Source organism: Pygocentrus nattereri, chromosome 10, assembly GCF_015220715.1.
Source record: "Pygocentrus nattereri isolate fPygNat1 chromosome 10, fPygNat1.pri, whole genome shotgun sequence".
Classification (NCBI taxonomy): Eukaryota; Metazoa; Chordata; class Actinopteri; order Characiformes; family Serrasalmidae; genus Pygocentrus; species Pygocentrus nattereri.
In genome coordinates this window covers 20,534,606-20,562,077 of record NC_051220.1, presented here as the reverse complement: position 1 = coordinate 20,562,077, position 27,472 = coordinate 20,534,606, and the positions used below count along the sequence as shown (strand labels likewise).

Here is a 27,472-nt window from a genome sequence, read left to right as displayed (position 1 = left end):
GACAGCAGGTTTTAACAGAGATGGAGTCAGTTCACACGTTTTCATTGAATTCTGCTTCACACTAAAAACAAGGTATATTAAAACATACTATAATATAATATAAATACATTATAATCACATTGTTTTGTTGTTTAGGATAAGTGTTTGTGTTTTGGGAACAACAAGAATTTATTAAATGCCAATCTATATAAATTCCTGTCAAGTTATCTGCCTCAAGATTTGATGATCAGTTTTCCTACAAATATTTCTAGTGTTTTGCAGATTTCTAAGTAATTGTGGAAGGTTTTTACAAATGATTGCAAACCTATGTTGGAGTACTGGCATTGCATTAAAATAACTGTACACAATAATCTGCAGTAAAACTGATTCCATAGTAGTGAAAGCGGTTCTTCTAATTTGCTGGGATCCAAGCTAAAACCCGGTGATAAAACAGAACTTTTATAACTAGTTGCAAAACTTAAGAACCTGCTGATGTTTACTGATTGAAATCAGATTTTCTTTGTTTATTGTACTGACTTAACTCAATAAAAATCTCCTTTCTCTTTTTATGTTTACACACTTTTAAGGCATGACCTTTATAACATCTGATGATATGTTGTGGTGTCATCTAATGAATTAGCTGATCAGTCCAAAAGAAAACCTTTTTTTGTAGCATCATTACATCTTTTTGTCTTTTTGTACTGAAATGCTTCCCTCTGTTTGGTAATAATGCATGAGACATATTAGAATGTCAGAATCCAATAAGACTTATCAGTTATAATCAAAGGACGCCTGCCATGTGGGAGCTAACTTTACAGGTTAAACTCTAATGTAAACTATATATACTGCAATTGCAGCTACTGTCTCATTTCAAGATTTATCATATTTTTGTGGTCAGTGAGGAGGAAACTAAGTTGAAATATTAATAAATAAGAGAAAATATTGCTGTGCATCTGGACTGATGTGCAGCTGATGATCAAATATCAAGCATTTTGTTACAGTAAACAGATCAAAAATAGATTTAAAAGGCAGCGCAAACTTTTTATGCAAGTCGTCTCTTTTACTACTTCCTAAACACTAAACATGCGCAATAAAAATGACTTGTAACACAGGGCTTTACTCGCTCTTGCATCACAGCCCTCTGTGGACGCACACTTCGTGCAGGGGAATGAAGTCAACAATTTTTAAATACTTCCAAAGGGACACCAGGCATACATACACACCCACATACACACAGAGTTCTGTTAATATTTACTCTTAAAAATAAAGCATCCTTAATGGCTCTTGGCTTGGATGTATAGTTTCAGGAAAACATCTTGATTTGCCATAGCAATTATGTTATGTGCAAAGGTTCTTTGCACTTTTTAAAATGTTTTTCCTTTCAATTACAAAAATGTTTCTATAAAGAACTTTAGAGAAAAGGGAACCAAAAGTGCTTGTTCTATGGCGCAGATCCAAAGAAGCCTTTTGGGCCCCTTCATTTTTAAGAGTGTAAAGCTTTTCATGGAGCTGATGGATTATGGAGCCTATAATGCAGTACGACTTCTTTGCCAGTGCTGGATATTACTCACCCCTCCCTCTTCTAGCTGAAATTCAGAATCACCTGGAAACTTCCTGAATACTTTGCTGGCGAAAAAACGAGACAAAACACAAACCCAATAATGATTCCGGAACCGTGGGTTGAGACAGACAGTCACTAAGGGTTCACTTTCATATGGATGTCTGGGAAAACAGATTAGCCGCAGGAGCCCGTGTTTTTTTTTTTTTAAATCAATAAACGTCTTTTTCTTTAATAAAATCATCTGTACAAAAAAATGACAAGGTGATGAAAAGGGGTGAAATAAAAAAAACAAAACAAATGAGGATACAATGTGTGCTCAATTTTGGCTTTGAAATTTATATAGATATACATTTTTACATATACTACTAAATACTATTTCCGAAAGAAAAAAAAATACATAGCAGTTTAAAGATAATTTACAATTGAATTATGTACACTCTTTATATCTTTTTCACACACACACACACACACACACACACACACACATACACACACACACACACACACACACACACACAGAAACACACACACATTATATATATATATATATATATATATATATATATATATATATATATATATATATATATAAAATATATGTGTGTGTATGTATATATATATATATATATATATATGTATATATATATGCACATACACACACATGTGTATCTGTGTGTGTATATATATATATATATATATATATATATATATATATATATATATATATAAAATGCACATACATACATATTTTATATATATATATATATATATACACACATATGCGCACATAGTGCAATATCAATGTTCCAACATGATTCCTGTATAACCACTGTCAAGGACATTTTAATAGATTTCTGTTTCTGTTTGGTTTTTGTATGATTTTACCAAAAAGATCTCAAAAAGTCAGGCACTTTAGATAAAGGTAATACATGCATTAAATTAAGGCCAGCACCTTATTGTTACCTTCTATATAAAAAACTAATGAAAATAATATTATTTATAGAGCACTTTTCATACCAGTAAAAACCTTTTGCTAATTATTCCAAAACCTTGTTCTACATTTTTTCTAGATATGAAAACACCAGGTGCCCTTTATGTTGTTGTGTAAACTTTGTGACTAATGAACCAGTAGGAATGGTACAAAATTATTTCTACATTAAATTAAATCTACATGACTTAAAATCTACATACAAGTTAACATTACTGTTTGAAGGTTTACTACTGACAGAAACTAAATCTTTGTTCATTGCTTTAGTGTCCAACTCCTCTTTGAAACACAATCCATCGTAAAAGCAATACAGTAAATTAAAACAGATGTTGTTAGATCGTTATGAGGATCATTATTATGTGGTGGTAAATTTTGCATGAACAGAAAAGATGTGAAACCCCTCTGCTGAAACGTGGCGATTCTGCAGGGTTGAAAGCACTTGGCCTGATAATTCTGTTCTAAAATTCTCCGAAAGGTTTTAAGTAAAGCACCAGGACACAAACTCCTAAGCTCAGCACCAGTCATAAAGACCACTTAAAGGCTACAGCTTATCCCAGACTTCTAGACTGAAAGGCTTCACGAGCAAAGATGCTACTCGTAACAGAAATTTTATTATGGTCTGGATTGTTAATGCAGCCTCGGAGAGTCCAGTGCTAATTAAAAGTTAAAGTAATTACCACTGCGAGTATGCTACGGGAAGGTACGATGACCACCAAAACTTTGGGGACACCTAGCTTTTAAAAGTTTTTTTTTTTCTTTCTCCATTAGCTTTTTTTCTGGTTAAATTATAACAACATATTAAAGACTAACCAGGTTTATTCTGAGGAAAACAATATCAGAATAAGGAGATCAATATCACTAGTATTTGAGTAATCAACCAGCTATTCTATGTAGAGCATAGATAATTAGATGCTGGAGGCTCAGACTTCATTAAAAATACCTTAAAACATTAGGTGGTAAAAAGTGTTCATCAGTCTGTTTCATGCCATAAAAGAGACCTGTTAGAGAATTAAAAATGTGCATTTTACCAACTGATTATTGCTTATTCAATGAGGTTTTGCAAATTGAGTTTAATTAACTAGTGATGTTGGCCATATCATGTGTGTACAGTACTGTGCAAAACTCAAAAACCATCTTTTAATTTATTTAATTTCCAGTTCCAAAATGCCAGTACAATTGAATTAATGTTTCAGTGTAAGGAAAAAAAAGCTGAAAATATATTTAAATATTTCAATAATTAAATATATTTCTTTCAGTATTTAGTGTGTCCACTCTTTGCCTGTATTACAATTTCAATTCTTTTCAGGAGACCTGTTTTCAGTTTTTCAGAAGAATCTGCAGGATGTTTTTTCTACACATCCAAAGTTCAGTCATTCTTCATGACCCCAGTGATTTCACTTATTCAGTGATGTTGAGGTCTGGACTGGGGGTGGTCAGTCTGTTGTGCTGAGAACACCTTTGTTTATTTTGCATCTTTGTTTATTTTGCAAATTTTCTTATCTCCCATTTTCTCTTAAACTCCAAACTCAAAAATATCTCCTGAAAATTGAACAGCTGTTTTGCCTGGATATTCAATAAATGATTCTCTGACTTGCACAGAACTGTTTGTTTTTTGCTACCTAAGGAATAATATCCCATAATAAATACCATGTAATATCATAGTGTCATTCCCCATGTATTCTCTCGCCTGGCTGTAGTCAGCATTGATCAGCACTTATTCCAGGTGTTTAAACCATCTTTGAGCCATACGATTTTCTATATGTGCAAACAATAGTTTGGATATGACAACTGGTAAATCGTTATTTATGCAAACCTTACTCTTAATATCAAGAAGAACACTTGATAAATGCAAAAGATGCTCAGAATATTAGTATAAAACTGTAGAAAAAACCTTTGGTGGCATTTTTTTTCATACTTTTTACAAATTCACACTGCTAAAGCTTTGACAGGTACAGCTGACCTTGAGTGGAACAGCTGATGAGTACTATGGTTTAGAAAAATGATAAAGAGTCCGTCTTTTCTTATCCTGAGCATATCTTATCTTTCTAGATATAAAAGGGACAAGGCTCAAGGCGACGTCTCAGTACCTTCAGCCTGTAGTTATAAAAAAGTCTTTTAAACTTTTGTTTGATGCCCATGTAAGCTTTATAGATAGGACTGTAACTCAGAATCATCGTGCTGGCTTAAATGCCTCTGGGGCAAAATCTCCAAGCTTGGATTGCAGTTTTATTATGTTCAATAAAGAGTGAACAGCGGTTAAACTTAGGCCACAGCATTGTAAAGCTCTTTTCATGCCATTACGCTTAACAGCACTGACAAACTGTAACAAACAATATTTTTTCAGACAAAAAGAATTTTCATCTGAGCGTCATTACCAAAATAAATGGAAAAGGCATGTGCGAGGCCTCAATAGTGTACGGAGAAGGCCCGAACTCATGGCCATCATACAATGTTCCCACTGCCCTTTTGTTATGGAATGCTAATCCTACTTTATAATGCCACCATGGGCAATATGAGCCACTTTTGTTGGAATTCGCAGAGAACCAATTCGGAACCAAAGCGGAGAAGTGAAGGGAAAAAATATATATAAAAAAGCCCCTCTCTGGTATTGATTACAAATCTGCTTTGTATTTCCTTATAGAGGCAAAAAGTCAAGGATGTTGAATAAACAGTAAGTAGTAAAACATTCCTGCCTCTGACGCATAGATAACATGAACATCTAAACATAGAAGACCGCAACATTTAGAGCCACTGCATACTGAAATAAGATCCACTGGTCACCCTTCATCAATAACTCCTAGTATGCTTAAAAAAAAAAAAAAAAAAAAGCTGTGCAGATTTCAGAGATGCTGTTTTTTTAGATGTTGATACATCACTAAAAATCAGAGTTCCCTTGATCCAAATGGGGTTGATAAGCCCAAGACATTTGAATAGTTTTGCACTGGACCTCAGAGGCTAATGTCACTAACAAGGAATGGAAGCTTATAGTCCACCGATTAGCATTGTTCAAGCTTAATGCCTAAATCATCACATGCCTACCTCAAACCATGTTGAGCAAAATCAGACAGACTTACTTATGTGGTTTCTCACACTGCATGACATACAGTTATCAACTAATTAGCATCTGGCAAACTGCAAGCAAAAACCATCACACTAAGCACTTGCCTCAAACTGTGTGACTGTCCATTTTTACACATAACAGTATGTTGTACAGTATCAGAAACTACATAAGAAAGCCTGTCTGAGAACAACTCAACAAGGTTTAAGGTCACGCAGTATAATTAGCGCTTGTACGTTTCTATGAGATTAGCTTTGTAGCTCCAGTCAGGCCCAGCACCAAATGGCCATTTAGTGGGGCAATGCCCCACCAACCAATTCAATCCACATGCTTAAGGCAAAAAAAAAAAAAAAAAGAATTTAGAAGGGAAATTAAACTTCATACGTTGCACTGTTTACCTTGCACATCCGTTAAAAGCGCTGGGGGTATGCTACATTTTAGGGATGCACTGTAATTTGTGAGAAAATAACTTCTTTAAAAAGTAATTAAATAAAGAGATTTCCTAAATGAATAGACATTTGGTAAACTCTACTGTTGATTCTCACCTAAAGATTACGATGACCATTGCTACAAAGATCTATCATGTCTTTTTTTTTTATTTTGTGTAGATGCACTACCCCTGCCCCCACATAGTTTTCACTGCCCTGCTCACGGTTTAGTTCTGGCGCTGAGACTGACTAAGACATATAAACCCAGTTTAAACAGGCTCGCTCACCTTGATTCTGCTAATTGGCTTTTTTGTTTGTGTGCTGGTTCCACCTCTGTTTCATCATCGTATACCTCTTAGCAGGTGCACAATGTGTGGAATGAGTTTGAGGGAGTATTTATTCTAATTTGAGACGTGGTGTGATGGAAGAAAGAGTTTCAGCAGATAAAAAGGGGAAAGCAAACAGACCTCCATATGCAGTGTCACACAGAAAAGCTCCAGAATGCCAAGAATCATTTTGATTTTGGCTCTCTAACCTCTTTCACAGAGTAAGGTCTGAGGTCATGGAGTACAGTGAAGCCATCTATCTCTTACACATTTGGACATCATGCATAACACAGCCATTCAGTCGTCCTGCAGACGCCAAATGTGGTGTCAACAACGCATATTTTGCTGCAGTGGGCCTAGTTTCCCATTTTCACAAACCTTGAGACTTACAACTGGCCTAACGCTTGCCGCCTTATGAATGAGATGTGAAACGACTAGCTTGTGCAGCTATGTGAAGTCCGTAACAATGTATGGTTTGTGAGTTTCCTCTCATGGGCCAGTCAAACGCTGTCCCCTACGCTGAGAAAAGGAAGTGAGATGTCCCCTCTGGGGAGCATCAAATGTGTGTGGGTTATCTTGATATAAAATTCAGAAACTGCCATGCTCAATAAATCATCAAACAAGCCTCTTGATTATAAAAACAACTCGAGCTCCACATGGAAAAGCACGCAGTGTAAGACAAGCTTCAGAAGAGAGTCAAAAACGCCAGCTTTCAGTCAAGCATTGCCACCTCTGATTAAGGCCGTTGGCTTTGTCTCTGTCTTTCTCACACATATTTTTCAAAGCTGCTACCAAATTCTTACATTTTCCTCCCATCTTAAACTTCATGCCATTGTCGCGCAAATCTCTTTGTCGCTCGCTGACAGACTTCTGAGCTGAAAATGGTTTGACTCTTTCTCAGGCCGCTGCAAGAGCACTTAAACGCTCTATCGTTCCGTTTACATTATCAGGATGCTGTGTCATTTCTGGAATTCTTGGCCTTTACTCCTTTTCCGATCAAGGAGATGTTTACTCAGTATTGGGGAATTTATGTCTCTTGTGAAGATTTTACCCATTAGTCTTCTGCCCATTGCTCAATTACTGTTCAAATGCCCACCATTCAAATGCCCTTCTCCATTCTCACAAGCACACATACACACACACTTACCCACGGAATACCTCTGTTATTGTTCAGGCACTTCAGGCTACGTTCACATTACGAGCCATATCTGCTCTGATTTGACCCTTCTCAATACAGTCACAAGACCATTTATTGGATATGTAAGACCACATATGAAAGTGGTTCAAATCTGATTAAAAAATATCTGATTTGTGTGTTCATACTGAACTGATAAAATCAGATCTTTCACATTTAGGCAGAAAGACAGCTTTGTGCTAGTTGTGCCCTCTAATGTGAATGTAGCAGCCCTATTTGAGGTGGATTAGTTTGACCTGGGAAGGTACTATGATTTACGAAGTGCTTATGAACGAGATCCATGAATTTAACCCTGTATACCTTTTAAATGGCCATAGTCTAGAGTTACTTCTATAATTTGAATAGTCACAGTCCAGAGTTGACCTCTAAAATATGCTGAACAGGGAGCTCCTTCAATAACAGTATTCATTTTCTAACTGATCTCATGGTAATGTAATAACAAAACATGCTAACAGACACAGCCTATGCCTTGATACATTAGTTAATGTTTTTTTAGCCATTTTTTGTTATTAGCATCATGTACATAACATGTATCTGAATAACAACCTTACAGTCCATGCTGTGGTAATTTGGGGAAATTATGCAGATACTAAAATCATTTCAAATTTTTGTTTTACAAAAAACATTATATAACCTCCCGTGACAAAACTAATCCAGGTCGAATAGTGCTTTTGACTCATTTCTTTGAGCCTCACAGTGCTTGTGTTAGGCCTCAGGAGAGGCTGCTTTGGGTTCTGAGTTCTTAGGGGTCGCAAAGTCGAGCCCCGTTCTCACGCTGCTACCTGCAGCCGCACTGCTCCACCACCATGTCCTCATACTGCTTGTAAACCACATTGTTGCCGGAGTCAATATAGAGGATGCTGATGGGGCTGAGTTTGGAGGGTACGCAACAACTGGGTGGCGTCGACTCTGGGTCCATGGAGTTCATGAGGGTCTGGATGATGGCATGGTTGGTAGGCTCGAGGTGCGAGCGCAGGGGAAAGTCACAGGCACCCTCACAGTGATATGCCTCATAGTCCAGCGGTGCAATGATCCAGTCATCCCATCCCAGCTCCTTGAAGTTGACGTGCAGCGGCTTTCGGCTACACCGGGTCCTCCTCCTGCCACCTCCACCACCACCTCCTCCTCCTTTTGTCCCACCACCTGCCCCGCCTGCACCTCCTCCAGCCCCACCACCACCACCCCCTGTTCCACTGGAACGTCCCGCTAGAGTTGTCCTCCTCTTCCGTCGCCTCCTGGGCCGGCTGCTTCCCTCAAATGTTGGCCCTGGTGGGCTCCCATTCTGAACGGCCTTCATCTTTTCACGGATCTCCCTGAATAGATTGTCTTTCCTTCGGGTGCGGGAAAAGGCCACTAGCAAGGCCCTCTCTTGGCCCCCCTGGGCTTCCCCTCCTAGGCCCAGCAATGGAGGGTACACTGCTTCATTTGTTGAGTCGCAAACAACAGCGACATTAAAACATACAAAGTTGCTTCCTCGAGCTGTCCTGCGCTTTTTGCGACTGGCCTTCACAATAGCAAGGATGTCAAACACATCCCATGTGGCTGAGAAGGTGTCCAGAATGTCAATGGTCCGTGAGGTGAGTAGTAGAGGCCTGTCTGAGGAGCCAAGACGGGAGCAGCTGTAGAGGAGGAGGCGGTACAGGCTTCCTCCCTGGGACAGTAATTTCCCAATGTCAGGTGGAGGCCTCCGCAGAACCCGCAGCTCTGCCTCCATCAACTCCTCCATCCTGGAGAGGCCAGAGAGGTCAAAGATATAGCGCTGATGGGACCCGTCCGAGGGCTCATCTGCAAGCAAAAAAGAAAACAATGACAGATGTATTTTTTATATATTTTATATATAATTTAATGTTTTATTAAATATTTTAAGTAATTTAAATTATTAAGTAATTTAAAGAGAAGAAAAACTTAATGGTAAATAATCCATTGTAGTTATCTTTTAAATATAGTGGATTATTTCTTGTCAAGTTTGCCCTAAAGTTTAATCACCGAGTTTTGGAATTGTTTTATAATATCTGTAAACAAATAGTTTTTTATCTTACTTAAAACATTGATTCCAAAATTTTGATGCATGGATCACTGGGAGGGATTTAAATAATGGACCAGCGTTAATTTGATTTCAGTGGCTTACAAGAGCCAGCTGTCCGGGGGTAGAGAATCTTACATTCCTCACCCTGTTGTGAGCAGTCTACCGCATGGCCTTTTTTTCTGTTGAAAATGCCATACAGACACTGTCAGCTCCTCTCCTCGATGAGAATAACATTCGGGGGCCTGAAATGGTTTCTCCAAACGTGAGGCACGCAACGGCGGCCCAGGCCAGGTGGAGAGTGTTTGGCTGACCTGTCGGTCTGCCTCGGCCCTTGGCAGAATCTGCTAATTATGCTGATTGAGTGAGAATAGGGCTTGGCAGGACGCTCCAAAAGCACACGGCCTCCAGCAAGCCCTGTTTCCTCCCCTTCTGCTGCGCTCCACCAGAGTGAGGCTGTAAATTTAAGAGGAGTGGTAGGTGGCCTGGGGACGCAATTAGATTTTAGCGCTTCCAAATTGTTGAGTGCTTCAAACTGTTGTGGCCATGAGTATAAATGACTGGTGTTCCTCAAGCATCTAAGTGTTATAATCGTTTTGCTACAGGACTAAAGTGACACTTGCTGGGTGATAATCAGAATTTTAACAGATTTCACAGACATTTTGTCACAAACAATTATCATGTTAATGCCATCTTACTCAATTCAGTACTGTCTGTGAGCTACATGCAGTTACACTGATTACCATTATTGGAATGCAAATGCCAAAAGCTCACACAACACAATCATCTAATACAGATGCATCTGATCTATCAACTCTCATCATCTAATCATTTATTTAATGTTTTATAATCATTCTTTGCCTGTATGAATTTTGCAATATTATTTAATTGTGTACCATTCATAATCTTAATAATGGGGAAAACCCCACCACTCCCTTTTCCTCTATTTAACAGGTAGGTCCACATTTTTTAAATCAATGGTGAACAGAAGAGACTGTTAAACTGCAGTGACTCTGTCTGCCAAAGAAGGAGATTCGTCCCAAGCTCATATCACGCTGTGCCATCCGTGACTGAAGCAATGCAGGAGCGAGCTTTGCTAAAAGGGACCAGATCCAGCAGTCAGAGTAAAACAAGCTTCAATGTTGACATTTTGACATCCAGCTCAAGCATAGAAGCTGGAGTGCTGCGCAACCTGAGACGAAGCGCGCGGTTTCACGGTTAAAAGATGAAGGAGATTCTTCTAATACGAGGGACTAGCATGAGAACCCAAGGCCAAATCTGGCTATATCGTGTCGGCTGTGTATCACGAGACAGAACTAAGAATAATGGGTAATTGCAAACAGTTAAGCATCTGCTGTTGGGGTCGGCCACACAGGCCGGGACAGGGACGGGGTGTCCGATGGGAGCTGCCTCTCTGACTCTTCTCTCACGCCTGGACAAAGGGCTGCCGTAATGAAGCAGTGAACAGGAGGGGGTAATGCAACCTCTTCTAAAGCTAATATCTGCTTGCCAGACAAAACAATGACAACCTAAAAAATGACTTGAAGAGGCAGTCTGGGAATTAGCTTTCATTCCAATCTCCCCCACACTTTTTTTGCAGGTCTGTGACTTTGTGCAAATTTGTCTTCAAGTTTTTCTCAGAGAAAAAAAGGCTTGTGGAGATATGTCAAACTGATGAGGCATATAATAATGCAATTGCTGAAAGACTTCCAATCATTTCTAAGAAAGGAAGGGTCATAAAATTACTAGTATTCATTCGTACATTTCAATTTATTATGGTACCAAACTGTCATTCATTTGCATTGCTCTTTTTCACCATTTATCACTTAAACAACAATTACTACATGCTGTGAACACAGCTGGTTGCTTCATGTTGGAGAAGTTTGAGTGTGTGGGTTCTGGAGTGCGGTGATTTGAGCTGTCCATCTCCATTCCCTCGTTAAACAAAGGACTCAGTACCCCTAACGTTATTTGCTTACACGCTAGAGCTGGGCTGTGTTTCGTAAAAACCAGCACTTTTCTGGAACATGGGTTTGGAATCAGATGTTTCTCTTTTTATCAGCAGCACCTGGAGAGGGAAGCTTTCCAAGCATTTAGCCAAGATGCCAGGAGAGCTTTATTTATCACACATGGTGCAAATTCGACACATTTGACTTCATGTTCCTGATGTGTTATTTGAAGTAGGCCATTTTAAAAGCATTCCCATCTGGAAATGAACATTTCAATGAAACAGGCAACTATTTTTTTACTCATAAAAATGTCAGAATGTCAGCAACACATTATGATACCATCTCCAACAAAGACATAGTTGCGCTATCCTAATAAAAATCTGGCTTATTTGCTCAAAATGTTGATGCCACAGACCTACAAATGGACCTGCTCCGTTAGTTGGATTGTTCGGCTGTGTCCCTTACTGTGAGCCCTGTTTCCTGCAATAATGTGCATTCTTTAAAAAGATGGTTCTTCAAGGGTTCGTTAGTAAAGGCAGTGGTTCTATTTAGAGCTATTTTGATTTTGAGTTCTATATAGAACTATTTCATGCTTAAATGGTTCTTTAATATGGTGAAATAGTTCTTCAGATTAATGGAGGATGTGTTCTATATGAAAAGTGTTACTATATAGCACCGAAAAGGGTTCTGCTCTTGGTAGGATGTCGAGCTTGTAACAATTAAAGTGGTGCTGTACAGAAGCTTATACAACACATTCTTTATCAAAGCTGAAGAACAGTTTTACCATGGGAAGAACCATTTCAACATGCCAACAGCTCTACATAGAACGCATGGTTCTGTATAGAACCATTGCCTTTAATAAGAAGCCTTGAAGAAGTGATGCAGCAGGCACATTTGCACATTCCCAACCCAGTGCTGAATTGACTGTTCCAGGGTTCATTTGTGTCCACCTGGATGTGAATGGCAAAGATGCAGCTGAATGGCTGAATAAACACTGCATTCAATCGCTCTGTAGTATTTAATACTGTAAGAATGAATTCAGTCCTGTCATGAATAGAGTTGATACAGAAGAACTGCACCAGGCTAGTTTTAAAATGACTTTAAACTGAAGTTACTGGACCAAGCCACGTCCACAGATATAGAACATGTCCCTCACATCCCACTGAGCCACCCTCAGCTCTATCACCCACCTTGGCGCTGCTCTATGAAGCTGGTCACCGTGTTGGCGTGTCTCCTGAAGCGGGCCAGGCTGTCGTTGGCCCCTCGTCGGTCCAGCTCGGATAAAGTCCTGTACAGGGCCATCATGTATGCTGGGATATGGACGGAGGTCCCGTTCCGTGGAGGCTGCTCTCGCGCGAGGCGCGCATCCAGCGCCGCAGCCTCACAAACGCTCGCGAAGCACAGGGCGAAGCAGAGGAAGAAGGGAGCGCCACTCTTCCTGCGATTCATTTTCACTGCTCTCTGGGAGAAAGATTGGGGAAAAGTTGGACGTGCCGTGATGACTTTGGAAACTCCCCCTTTTTTTGCTCTTTAGATAGTGTTAATATTTTGACTCAGTCCGCCTGTTGCGCCGCAGCGACAACAGCGCCTCTACAGGCCAAACGAGAGAACTGCAGCTCCTCCTGACTGACGCTCTACGGCTTGTATTGACATACAGCTGCTTCCCTCCCAAACAGGTCACTCACACACACACAGGCCAAGCAATAAAGTTAGCATTACACTTTTAATAACGATTCAAGAGTTCTCTAGTAAAGGGTAAAGCACGGGTTCTAGATAGAACTATTCCTGCTTAAATGGTTCTTTGCATGGTGAAATTGTTCTCCAGATTGAAGATGTTTTGAAAATAGCACAAAATGAGCTTCTGCTATTGTTATGATGTTAGGCGCGTTTTAAAGTGGTTCTGTGTTCAACACACTCCGCTAGAAAATCCAGCAGCCTGTGTTGTGTTTTGGTGCTGGTATGCTGGTCAACCATCATGACCACGGCTGGGTTGACCAGCTAAACCGAATTCAGACCAGCACCTAGACTAGCTTGGACCATGAAATGCTTACTGGTGAGTCCTGATTTTTCACTAAAAAACAACCACTGCCTTTACTAAAGAACCCTTGAAGAACCACGGGCCACATTCACCGAGATCTTCCTCTTCTTACCCAAGAACAAATCCCAAATAAGAAAGCACCGGTGAACGTCAGAGTCTTCGAGAAAACTGGTGAAAGAGGCCTAGTGTCTTTTTTAATTGTGTAGGTTTGAGTTCTTGCTCGACATAGCCGTGAAGATGCTGGAGAATGCCTCTGAGCAGTTTGTCGCTTTTTCCTGCCGCCTCATTTTTCATTAGTGGAACGGGGAAGTTTCTGTAGATGCTGGAGCTGCGTTTTGTGTCGCCGCTGTCGCCATAGGCCCTGGTTTACTGTTCACGAGTCGCCATCTACCGTCGAGAAGGGGAATTACACCTTTCAGCCGTAAGACTGTACGATGATTACAGGTACAGTATAACGTGTGGAGACAGAGTGAGTCTCCCTGTCTGGTCTCACTGTAATGAAAAGATAGATTATGGTGAAGGTTTGGTGATGTGAGAATCCATTTAAAGGGAAAGCTCCACCGATTTTTCTAATTAGGTCGATGTGAAATTCTCCCTTATAGCAAATCAGAGTCAGAAATGTTCACAGTGGAGGTGGAGCAAGGCATCCAAACTTTATAATGCCTCTAAAACTAATTTGAGTTACATAGATAATTGTTACTTGAAATGGTTACAATTATGTTTTTTGATGCCTGAGACATTTATTATATGTCATACTATTTTGCCGTAACGCAGAAAAACTCAGAAGATAAAGATAGACACACTGACTGTTTTGGAAAGTAAATAAAATGACTATATTTGCATAAATTCCCCTTTAAGCTACATACAGACACTGAGAGGCAGTGATCTGCTGCAGCCACTGTTCAAGAAACTTGAAACTTATATGGTTGTCTTTTAATCCAAAACAATCATGAATTTGAGGGACAAAGTACACACAGCAACTCATATTAGTTCTCTTGAATTTAATTTGTCAGCAGATAGTCACAGTTTACGAGCTTTCAACTTTCAGTCATACAGTGTTGGAAAGGTACGACAAGAAGCCAGTTACATCAAGCCAATCCAGACCTAAGAATGAGGCATTCCTGCATTCCCAAAGCCCAGTATTCCCCTAGTGTAATTTTCCTTGGAAACAGCTGTGTTACCATGTTTCAGTGCAACACATACTCAATCATACATCTAGTGTACTGATGTACTGTAATGTTTGCTTGTTTCTTGTTAGCTACCAAACTATGCCTGGATGATAAGGCGATGTAACCAGGTATTAACAATGGCTATAATTATGATTATGCTTTAGAGGCAATAATTGTGCTAGGAAAGGGACCTAATATGTGCAGTGTTGCAGTGTATGTGCAGTTGTGCAGTGTTAGGAAAGGGACCTAATATGTACACGTACCGTTTACTCTACTTTACAATGGATTATTAAGGGACACCCGTAAGCCGCAAACAGTAGAGTAAATTTTCCACTGTCTCTGCTGCAGGTTTCCCAGGGTGGGACATATTGACTGAAGAAAATTAAAAAAGATTATTGAAATGAGTTGAAGAATGCTAAAAACATAGTATTTTATATTGAATTATTGTACTTCAGATAAAAGTTTGAAATAAAAGTTTTTTGCTAATATTTTTTTTGATAGATGGATGGATGGATGGATGGATGGAGAAGTATGAGCAGTAAAGAATGTCTTTTTACCAGAGTGACAGTATTTGCGGAGGGCACTGTAGCTGAACATCACCTTGGTGTAATTGCAAAATTTCATCATATGATTATGATCTAAAGCAGCTCAAAAGGTCAGTACGCTAATTCAGTGGTCTTCAGCCCTGGTCCTGGAGAGCCACCTTCCTGCAGAGTTTAGTTCCAGCCTATGCTGCCCCACCTCTCTCTTGCCTCTAATACATCTGATCTGGCCAGTCAGAGACTTGGGAAGAGATTGATTAGCTGAAACAGGAGTGACAGATTGTGATAGGACTCTACAGGAAGGTAGCTCTCCAGGACCAGGGCTGAAGACCACTATCTATTAATGGCTTCACTTCATTGATTCCAGGGACAGGAAACCCAGAAAACCAGGAGTGGTTGTCAGGAAAACAAGCAAGCACAGTTAATTTTTTATATATAGTGCTTTTTACAACAAGTGTTGTCACAAAGCAGCTTTACAGAAAAATTAGCATTATAGGAAAAAAATCCAGGTTCAAGCCACCATGAGCAAGCCAGTGGCGACAGTGGCAATGAAAAACTCCCTAAGAGCAGGAGGAAGAAACCTTGAGAGGAACCAAGACTCAGAAGAGGAAGCCACCCTCCTCTGGTCGACACCGGATAGCAAACATTGTTATTATAAAGTATTCTATTTCAAAGCAGGGAAAACAGGTCGGACAATGGTTAATTTGATTAGTTTATGATTATGCAGCGGCAGCAGCATCGGGAGGGTCAATCACTTGTCTTTCATACATGTGAAGCTTTTTCATGACATAATCCTTATGCCTTTCTTTTCGTAATGGTTCCGGATGTACTCTGCAATCATGTTCTCATCATTCATTTCTTTTTTGAAAAGCAAAATGTAACATTTTGGGGCAAAATGACAACTCAGGATGCCATAACCAGAAACCAAAATAGCAGAGGCTTCGATGGCTCTCTCGTTCTTCCCGTGTTCTTGTATGTATATGGGAATAAAAATTATCCATACCACCAAGTAGATGAGCATGCTAATCGTAATAAATCTGCCGTTCTTGTACAAATCTGGCAGTTTCCTTCCTTTGTACGCAAAGAAGAAACAGATGACACAAAGGAGTGCAATGTACGCCTGTGTGGCCACAAACAATTCAATGGATCCCTCATTACAGCCAAGTATGACGCTGTTTTCATTGATCTTGCCCATGCTGAAAGGTGGCCCTTTTATTAGCCAAAACGCACATATGACCACCTGCACACTAACACAGACCAACACCACAATGACAGGCTGATTAACACGCTTTAGCCAGACACCAAGCTTGAGTTTAAAGCTGAAGCCCACAGAGATCTGCAGCAGGTTGGCTAGGATGCAGGAGGCACATATGGTGAAGGACAAGCTGAAGAGGGGCAGTCCTGCCCTGCAGTTGGCATCTGTAGGTTCCCCCATGAAAAAGAAAGGGCTGATGAAGCAAGCCAGAAGAGAAAGGAGTGCAGGGAAACAGAGGAGACCACCAGCAGCCCTTACAATAGGGGTGTGACTGTAGATGACAAATAAAACAGTGACAATTAACGTGACAATCAAGCCTATGGCGGAGAATACAGCTAGAGTAATACTGAAGCCGTCTGTCCATTCCAGGAAGTCTGTCGTGCACTGTGAATTTTTTTGCGAGGCTTCACATAGTTGACATTTTATGCCTGTGGATTTTAGAAGTTAAGTTAGTTTCAGAGAAATAAAGTTAACATACAGACTGGGTGCAGACCAGTGCTTCCTTCCTGGTGTGCATTATTCATGACATAAGATTCAGATTAAAGCTATGGCAGGTTTAGTGACTTGAGGTAGCCAGGCACCATATTAAACTTGAATCATTAACTTACCGTCATTGGAGAAAAATTTGGGTTCACAACGTTTACAACCCTTGCAGCACGGCTCCTCTGGTTTCACTGTATACAATTCAAATCCTGGGTTACAAGATTTAGAGCAGTTGAATTGAGTGACCTAACAAAACATCACAGAGGAACACACACACACTTTAATTATAATTTGTGGTAATTCACAACCTTTTTATCAAACAGCTGTCTATTTTAAGCATAATGTGGCAAATAAATCCATAAAAGCTCACATTGTTATTTTCCGGGACCACATCAACAGATATTTTGCTTTGCTCATACTTCCCAATGGTGGTAAAAGTCTTTGGTGTTTCAGTTTTCCATTCTAAAATGTCATATCCAATATTTACTTCTCCATTTTCATTCAGTGTCATGTTTGTAGTATTATCTATGGAATAACTGGTTTGCTTGATGCTTTCTGTGAGCTGAAAAGCCAGACAGTATAGGTATGTTTTAGCTAATGGTTGTGGGAATTGAAAAAAATATTAATAACAGTAACAAAGCTGATACAGTAATGTTTTGACTTTCATGAACAGTGTTGGGAGAGTTTACTCTCAAAAAATATTCCATTATCAGTGACTAATTACTCCTCCCAAACTGTAATGAGATTACTCTACCTGTTACTTCCTGCATGGTTGAAAAAGAAAGTTTAAAATAAAATAAAGTAAAAATGAATTAACTGATTACAGAGCTTTTCTCCTCTCAGATGTTCATTTAGGGATGGCTATGGCATTGCTGAGGTTCAAGCTCATGATCTCCTGTTGTGGTGATGGCTTATTCTTTTGCCCCTGCATTTATTCAGATTTCTGCATCTATTAATGTTTAACGCTGTAGGAAAATCTGTTGTTTTAACTTTGAGAAGTATCATGGTAACATGAGGTCACCTGCAACTGTTTAATAATGCACATCGACATCAGGAAATCTTTGCGTGAGTTCAAAGCCCAACAGTTCCACAGCTGTCCATATCTGGAAGCCCAAGAGGAGAAAATGCCTCATGGGATTGTGTGATGGAGTCACAGTTAGTATGAAAACTCATACCTAAATACCTAACTGAGGTGCAGGACTAGAAAAAAGGAGAACTTTTAATTGAACTAAGAAGTTTTAGTTGGGTAAACTATTGTGTCCTCTAGTTGTTAAAGAAAAGCTGGTTCATTTAATCATATCCTTTTAAATTGAGCTGACATCATAACTTACAGCCATAGCACACATCCTTTTACTTTTATGTTACTCCCTGTAACATTTAGAAAGTACAAAGAAAAACCCAGTGCTCCATCTGCTAGTTTAGCTAGATTCAACTTTAGAATAGCTAATACTGTCTAAAAAACAAGAAACTATATAATGTATAAACATATATATATATACACTCCTCAAAAAAATAAAGGGAACACTTAAACAACACAATATAACTTCACTGCCAGCGTAGTGTCCAGAGGCTGGAGGTGCTACCAGGAGGCAGTCCAATACGCCAGGAGACATGGAGGAGGCCGTAGGAGGGCAACAACCCAGCAGCAGGAACGCTACCTCCGTCTTTGTGCAAGGAGGAACAGGAGGAGCACTGCCAGAGCCCTGCAAAATGACCTCCAGCAGGCCACAAATGTGCATGTGTCTGCACAAACGGTTAGAAACTGACTCCATGAGGATGGTATGAGGGCCTGACGTCCACAGATGGGGGTTGTGCTCGCAGCCCAACACCGTGCAGGACACGTGGCATTTGCCAGAGAACACCAGGATTGGCAAATTCGCCCCTGGCGCCCTGTGCTCTTCACAGATGAAAGCAGGTTCACACTGAGCACATGACAGACGTGACAGAGTATGGAGACGCCGTGGAGAGCGATCTGCTGCCTGCAACATCCTTCAGCATGACCGGTTTGGCAGTGGGTCAGTAATGGTGTGGGGTAGCATTTCTTTGGAGGGCCGCACAGCCCTTCATGTGCTCGCCAGAGGTAGCCTGACTGCCATTAGGTACCGAGACGAGATCCTCAGACCCCTTGTGAGACCATATGCTGGTGCGGTTGGCCCTGGGTTCCTCCTAATGCAGGACAATGCTAGACCTCATGTGGCTGGAGTGTGTCAGCAGTTCCTGCAAGATGAAGGCATTGAAGCTATGGACTGGCCCGCCCGTTCCCCAGACCTGAATCTGATTGAGCACATCTGGTACATCATGTCTCGCTCCATCCACCAATGTCACGTTACACCACAGACTGTCCAGGAGTTGGCGGATGCTTTAGTCCAGGTCTGGGAGGAGATTACTCAGGAGACCATCCGCCACCTCATCAGGAGCATGCCCAGGCGTTGTAGGGAGGTCATACAGGCACGTGGAGGCCACACATAATACTGAGCCTCATTTTGACTTGTTTTAAGGACATCACATCAAAGTTGGATCAGCCTGTAGTGTGTTTTTCCACTTTAATTTTGTGTGTGACTCCAAATCCAGGCCTCCATTGGTTAATAAATTTGATTTCCATTGATGATTTTTGTGTGATTTTGTTGTCAGCACATTCAACTTTGTACAGAACAAAGTATTCAATGAGAATATTTCATTCATTCAGATCTAGGATGTTATTTGAGTGTTCCCTTTATTTTTTTGAGCAGTGTATATAAAGAAACTACATAATGTAACTTGGACTGAACACTGTTGCTTAATTTCTGTATTGAATAATTTCAATTATTTCCAGTACTTGTATTCCATTACATCCCAACCATGCATACAAGTAATCCACATAAGGAAGATCTTGTTAAGTCAGTGGCTGCAATGTGATTGTAATGTAATTAAACTTTTAATGTGTCACACAACTTTTTTTAAAGGAAACATTACACTTAACTCTGTTCATAGGCCAGCATGAAAGTAGTTTTAAGAGTCATTCTAACAAACGATTGCTACGTTCTGTCATTGCTATCATTGCTGTAGCTGTGGAAAGTACATTGTAGCAGAGTAAATTAATGTATATATATATATATATATATATATATATAATGTATATCAGTATACACTTTTCTTACCATCCATGCTGGAAAATGTGTGCCATTGTATTTCTGCAACAAACTTTCAAGGCCTTGTGCAATGACATTTACTGCCGTGTATATACTGTAAGGCTCGTAAGATTGATCTTCTCTGATGAAGTCCATAAGGCACTTCTTATAAATACAGTTCTGTCCACCAGCCTGATTTACTGGCTTTGATGCAAACGAGGAGCAGTTTTGGTCTTGTGGTTCAGTGGAACAAAAAGGATTCTTAGATAAAAGATTGTGGAAAAAACTGCCACTGGTGTTACTTTGGTTTATGAATTGATCCATATACTCCATAAAGCCTGGCACCTCGTTTCTTTTACAAGTGACACCGTAGATCCTCCCACATTTTGACAGATGCTCCAGTTCAAGGATATCCTTCGAAGTGGACCATGCATCACTTGCTATCCATGTCCTGTTTAGACCAGCCATGATAGCTTTCTTCAGGATGACCATTGCATTGGTTTCTTTAGTGAAGAGCACAATAGCTTCAGCACGAGTTTTTGCAAGTGTGTGCTCAAGCTCAGTGAATGTAGAGTTCTGTGAGAAATCTGCCGGTAGGATTATTTTGAATTCCACACATATATTGTACTGTTTAAAATCATCAGTGAGGCTCTCAGCACCATTTTTTCCATATTCATCCTCACTACCAATGATTCCCACAGGCACAAAGTTGAGCTTGTGCACTAACTGGGCAATGGCATCAGTCTGGTGTTTATCACTTGGGACAGTGCGGAAAAAAGATGGAAACTTGGACCTGCTACTCAACAGCTCACTTGTCGATGCATAACTGATCTAGAAAAAGGAACAAAAAGACAGCAAGTGAAGTGGTGACTGGTCACCTGAAGCGTTAATGATTGATTTACTCTCAAGCTGTAAAGTCATGTCTGGATGTAAGAACTAATCATGCCATACATATTAATATTGAACAGTGGTCACAATGATGCATTTTAACAACCCAAAATATGTTCCAAATCATCTCTTTCAGAACAGTGGCCACCAACTCTGCTTCTAAAGATGTACAGCCCTGCAGAGTTTAGCTCCAACTCCAATCCTCCACACCTGTTCCACTAAGAGTTGTTGTCAGAAGTCCATGATTAGATAAATGATGTATGTTGCTATGTTTAGGGATATTAGAGTTCACTAAAACTATTACTAAAACAAAAACTAGCAGTGAAAACATATATTTGTGAACTATAATAAAAATAAAAATGACCCATTTCAAAAACTAAATCAGAACTATATTGTCCAGTGCAAAAACTAACTAAAACTAAATGGAATTACTGAGACAAAACCTTCAGTTTTGCTTTTTTTCAGTGTGTGAATCAGAATTTAGAAGTGGATCTCTTCTGTGCTTGGCTGTGTCTACTCTTGTGTTTATTTTATTCTACACTTCTCAAATACATCCTATCACTGTGTTCATCGTAATACCAAAACTGAAACTAAGTAAAACCTAAACTTAAACTATTACTTTTCATAAACTAAAATAAAAATTAAAAAAATAATTCACCCTTAAAACTAACTAAAACTAAATTGGAATTCAAAACCAAATCAAACAAAATCAAAACAAAAATAAAAACTAATGAAAACTTTAAATCTATGACCAGTGTGGTAAATGTGGAGTTGATGAGGTTTTCAGGAAGACCGAGTAGATGAGTATGTAGTACATAGAAAAATGTTCATAACTTTACAAGCTTTTACAAGTAAAAGTTAAAAGTAACTTTTTAATTTGTATCTTTATGGATCAAGGAAAATATTGTTTGTATTAATATGTGTTAATGTTATTTTGGACAATACTATGAAAGACTGTTTGAATATGTATAGTAAAATCAAACTGGAAACAGCATATAAAAATTTAAAACGGTCACTTCCCAGCAACTCTCATTTACTCTCTTTTGTGGAAAACACTGTCAATGATAAAAAGCTGGAATCTGGATGTGCCCTATTTGGACACATCCATGCTCATAATGACAGAACCCAAAGAGCTTGTCGGAGTTTGTTTTGTTAGAGAGCTGGTGTGGAAGGCATTGAAAAAGTTCTGTTGGGCTTTGTTTATCAATGCCTGACCAATCTTTGTTTAATACAATTACAGCATTTTTAAAATATTGAAAAACAATCAAATCCTGACCTCATAATCAAAGATTGTATCATATGCAAAAGTTTGCATCACTGGTCAAATGATGTGTCTTGTTGATTTTCTATCTGAAAACTGGTATGAACCCAGTTCCAAAAAATGTTGACAGTAGGTAAAAAGAACACAAAGTAGTGATTTATAAACCTTTATCCGTAGCACAATGAAAACACTACAAAGTCAAGATATGTAATGTTTTGCCTTAGCAATGTCATTGTTTTCTGTAAAGTTTATATTCAATCAAATTGATGCCTGCAATATATTAATTACAAAAAAGTTGGCACTGCAATTTAAAAAGAGGAACATTGTCAAATGCTTAAAAACGTCTTAAACAGGTGATGCAAACATGCTTGGATACAAAAGGAGCACACACACGCACAAAAATAAAAAATATTATAAAAATAAAAAAAACTATGTACAATAAAAATACAAATGAAATAAATAAAATAATGTAAAAAAGAAAGAATAAATAAATAATAACAATGAAAATAAAAATTGCTAGCTGTATAAGTCTATATTTATATTACTCAATGCAGTGCCTTAATAATTTCATAAAACAGATGTCTTTTAGCTTTTTAGATATCTTTTTAAAAACAATCATCAGTAAGTGATTGTGAGTTAAGACTGTACTATGTCTAGCATAAGTCATGTCAACAACTCGTCAAATTTTTTATGGAAATAAAGGATGTTGTGTTCTTCATCCCAATGAAGAAAAAGAGAATCCAAATTGTTACCAGTGTAACATTCAAAAGCCAGGGTCTGTCATGTTGTGGGGCGTATCATCATTAAGACTGAATACATTTTGTAGTAAAATATGCTAGACTGTCTTTTGAGGGGTGTCCGTGCCTTTTTATCATAGCAGTGGTAAGAAGCATTCTGCCTATGTTGCAGTATGAAGTGACATGGTTATGTAACCAGAGAGCAGGTGCTAAACTGACCTGTTGCCCAGGTTTCAGGTTCTGTCTCTCCCAGTGAAAATATGTCGTACATATGTAAGCCTAAAATATGGCAGTGACGACTTTCAAAACTATGTCAGTTGGTGTCTTCATTGGTGATGTAACACAGTGGTAAATATGCTCCTCTCCCAGCTTTTTTAAAATATGTTGCAGGCATCAAATTTGGTATCGGTGAATATTTACATAAAAAAAACAATACAGTTCATTACATTAAACATCATGTATTGTGTTTTGTAATGTTTTCAATTTAAAACAGGCCAAACAGAACTTGCTAATCACTGCTTGATCTGAATTATACTGCTGAATTAAACATATGAGGACAAAATAAAACATTAAAATCCAGATTCTTAAAGGTACTTCCAGATTTATGTTAAGAGTAATTACTGTGAAGGTATGTTAGTTAAAAATTGTTTATGTAATTATAATGAATTGGAAAAAGTCTTGAATTTTTGCCAGTGAGAAATAAAATCAGATATGTTAAAATATTTTTCTTACAATTAAAAAGTTGAATTTTATGGCGTCATAATTAGATTTCTTTAAACATGTATTTTTTATAACAAAAATGAACTTCCTATAAAGAGCTTTGTTTCTTGAATAAAAGTTTACTATTTACTATTTGTCAACTCTTCCTCCATTAAGATTTGTAGCTGTTTCTGAGAATTTTGCTTCTTTTTAGTTCTTTGTTTTTGTTTCTTTCATCATCTCCCTTTTGGCAGTCAACCAAAGCTTCACTGCTCATACATATTAACGTCTTTAATGTGTATGACCTCATTTACATGCGGATTTTGATTGACTTTTACTGAGGACACAGGTGAAAATATCACTTTGTTAAAAAGGTGTGCTAATCACCAGCACTGTGACTTTATAAACAGCTCTTATTCACCGTGCTGCACATTTTGAGAGGTGTGGTGCTCTTACGCTATGAATCTGGCCCAGCCTGTGCAAATGTTTTGGCACATTTCATAACATTTGCATGGTTAAAAGACTCTTCAGACTGATTCTATATAGGATTCTGCTACTGTTATGATGTCAAGCTTGTAACAATTGAAGAACCCTATTTGGTGCTATATACAAACATTGTACCATTCAAAAAGTTCTATAGCATCAATCCGAAGAACCTTCTCATGATGCAAAGAACCCTTTAAGCATGCAAAGGGTTCTTCGAGTGTTCATGCTTCTGTATAGAACCAGTGTCTTTAGTAAAGAACCCTTGTAGAACTTTCTTAAGAGTGAAGTTTAATATTCCCTGTAGACGATGCGTTTATGTATTTTCACTTAGAAAATCAATGAAACATTTCATTTGACCACGCTTTCCTAAGCCTTTTAAAAGAGTGCAAACAAAAAAAACTGAAAAGATAGTTATGAGGTTTTCCTACACGTACTGACGAGAAAGATAAGCACCTTTTTGTTTCACATTTTCTTACCTGTGTCATCAAAGGCAGAGCGAGCAGACGAGCCACAGCAACCGAAACCTCTGAACTGCGCTCCCCAATAACAGCCTTGACAGTATTATTAACATCATCATTGGGTATAAGACATGTCTGATCAGGAGACTCTCCGTTCATCAGATTCAAACTGGCACGTAGCGCCGTGAAGACAGAAGAGCAAGTGTCATAGATTTCATATCCAATTTTGACTTCAGGTAAGAGAGAGGAATTGTTTATCCTCTCAATGGTGTAGATCATTGCTTGACTGTAAAGCAGCACTTCCATATCAGGGCTTGCTCTGTAAAAGAAAAGACGGTGACACTTTATTTTGACTGGTTCTTTTAGATGAAACAAACACTCTATAGACTTTCAGTAACTTATCAAAAACATACGAGGATTAAGATTAGGATTTGGGTTGAGGTTAGGGTTAGGATTAGGGCCAGGGTTAGGGTTAGGTTTTGGGTAAGTTTAGGTTTTTGCTTAATGGACGTAACATTAAATTCTACTTAATGTAAGTATCAACAGAACATTAACAAGATATTTACTTCAATGTATTCAGATGCTTCACCACTGCTATTTCACTGATATGTTGTTGGAAGTGTTACTAATAATCTGTTACGAGTTTATTAATCATCTACAAAGAACCACTCAAAATAAACTGCAAAACTGCATGGGTACACCTGTAAGCATCTGAATGCCGTTTGATTGTCACGTATCATTGATTAATGAGAGCGCAGTTTTAGTTATTGAACTCCTTTATAAAGTACAAATTGAGCTCCATATGATACTTACAGGTCACACATCCATGCTGTAGGCTTGACCGTGCTGTTTGTGATGACTTTGTTATGTATAGGGAAAAGTCCACCGATAACAACATCCCCAGGATTCGAAACTGTTTGTAGAGCCTCCCCTATCAAGCAAAATCCATTCCTAAACAAAAAGATAAGTTTTATCAGCATTAAAATAAACATCTTTCTGTAATTCAGTTCTGCTCAGCGCAAGCGTGTGTTGAAATGTAAATGGCAGTGCTTGAGGCCACAGCGTTGTTGTTTTGCTTAGATAATAGATAATATACAGTGCGCCCGAAAGACGCTTCACAGGAATTACTTTGCATGTGGTTGCGTTTGGTGTTTGCATGAGTAAATGAGACATCCAAGTGTGAAAAGCCTTATTATATGAACAGGTATCAATTTAGTTGTTTTTCCCCTGATGTTAAAGAGTAAGATCCTTTCTATTTTCTATATTAAAGCCCTGTTGGCAGCTTGGGAACACACATTGGCTAAAATGGTCCATGTGCCTCTTTTAAGCATGTTCCAACACGTTTGCACCTATTTAGTTTTTATTGCATTATTTTAAATAATAAACTTTTTTTAGCTTTTTAATTCATGCCCTCAGTAATACATCATATCATAGTATAATTCTTGTTTCTCTGTTATCACAATGTAATGTAATTTATTCGAACTATTGAGCTCACAGGAGATGATTTGGCCAAAATTGGTCATGTTTTCAGTTTTTCCAAACCAAGGCATACAGTTTGTGTCATGGGGAGCCTGAGGTAGATTTTTTGTAAAACTTTTGTTCTAAACTGAAATGCTGAATCTTAAGATGGGAGCAAGAGAATAGAAAGAAATTAAACACATAAAAAACAATTAGTAACTTGAGAAGCCCCCCATAAAGAACATGGGGAAAAAATGACATGGCTTTTCTATAGCGTGTAAAAAATCTCCTGCTTGCAAAACTACCTGAGATTTTTTTCCTTTAATGAGTCATTACAGGATAAACATGTCAAGAGATATTTTTCTCAAGACAATCATCTCAAGATAATTATCTCAGAATATTTTTTTTCTTCTTTTTGACACACTTTTTGCCCAGAAGGCTGTAGCTGCTCTTGAACGAAAAACAAAACCTCTGATATATTATTGTGTAACCATTCAGTTTACCTCACTCTCTGATATACCATCATTTTATATATATATATATATATATATATATAAAAATTTATATGTGTGTGTGTGTGTGTGTGTGTGTGTGTGTGTGTGTGTTTGCTCTGCCTTCACATACATATAAAATTGAGTGAGATCTCATAATCCATAGGGTTTAATATGATGTCAACCCACCCTTTGCAGCTATAACAGCTTCAACTCTAATGGGAAGGCTTTCCACAAGGTTTAGGAGTGTGTTTATGGGAATTTTGGTCATTCTTCCAGAAGCGCATTAGTGAGGTCAGACAGTGATGTTGGACGAGAAGGCCTGGCTCACAGTTTCCACTGTAATTCATCCCAAAGGTGTTCTATCAGCGTTCTAAGTCTACATATCTCGAAATAATTATCTTGGGATAATTGATTTGAGAAAAAAATCTCAACTCATTTTGCAGAGAGGAAGATGTTTTCTTTACCCATTACGGAAAAAGCCGTGTCATTTTCCCTCATGTCCCTTCGGGGGTTCGGTAGTAACTGAATGTGAATGGCTGGTCATGTTTGTGAGGAAATGTAGTCACTAGACTATCATATACACAAATCCAGAGTCATGACATTGGTTCCTGATTTTAGGCAGAACATAAAAGCTAAAAAATATCTGTTTTATGAAATTATTGAGGCACTGTATTGAGTAATATATGTAAATATAGACTTATACAGCAGGCAGTTGTTATTATTTATTTATTCTTTCTTTTTCTACATATTTTTTTTATTAAAATTTTATTTTTATTGTGCATAGTTTTTTTATATTTATAATCTTTTTTTATTTATTTGTGTGTGTGTGTGTGTGTGTGTGTGTGTGTGTGTGTGTGTGTGTGTGTGTTGGCTCCTCCTCCGCTCCGGCA

At 38.6% G+C, this 27,472-nt stretch overlaps 2 protein-coding genes across 3 annotated transcripts; both read right to left on the bottom strand.

Moving 5' to 3' along the window:
- Positions 1-7,513: 7,513 nt before the first annotated feature.
- Positions 7,514-13,924, bottom strand: gdf7 (growth differentiation factor 7). The gene is made up of 3 exons (XM_017694347.2): positions 13,658-13,924; positions 12,698-12,968; positions 7,514-9,320 (listed from the first exon to the last, which is right to left on the bottom strand). The coding sequence occupies exons 2-3, from the start codon at positions 12,954-12,956 to the stop codon at positions 8,314-8,316; spliced, it is 1,266 nt and encodes a 421-aa protein (XP_017549836.1). The 5' UTR covers positions 12,957-12,968; positions 13,658-13,924; the 3' UTR covers positions 7,514-8,313.
- Positions 13,925-15,848: 1,924 nt separating this feature from the next.
- LOC108425592 (G-protein coupled receptor family C group 6 member A-like) lies at positions 15,849-25,641 on the bottom strand. Of its 2 annotated transcripts, XM_017694345.2 has the most exons (6): positions 25,444-25,641; positions 24,649-24,949; positions 20,132-20,932; positions 17,365-17,556; positions 17,120-17,240; positions 15,849-16,939 (listed from the first exon to the last, which is right to left on the bottom strand). In XM_017694345.2, the coding sequence occupies exons 1-6, from the start codon at positions 25,620-25,622 to the stop codon at positions 16,038-16,040; spliced, it is 2,496 nt and encodes an 831-aa protein (XP_017549834.1). In that variant the 5' UTR covers positions 25,623-25,641; the 3' UTR covers positions 15,849-16,037. The 2 variants fall into 2 exon arrangements, with proteins under 2 accessions (XP_017549834.1, XP_017549835.1); XM_017694346.2 differs by lacking the exon at positions 17,365-17,556.
- Between the last annotated feature and the right edge of the window lie 1,831 nt (positions 25,642-27,472).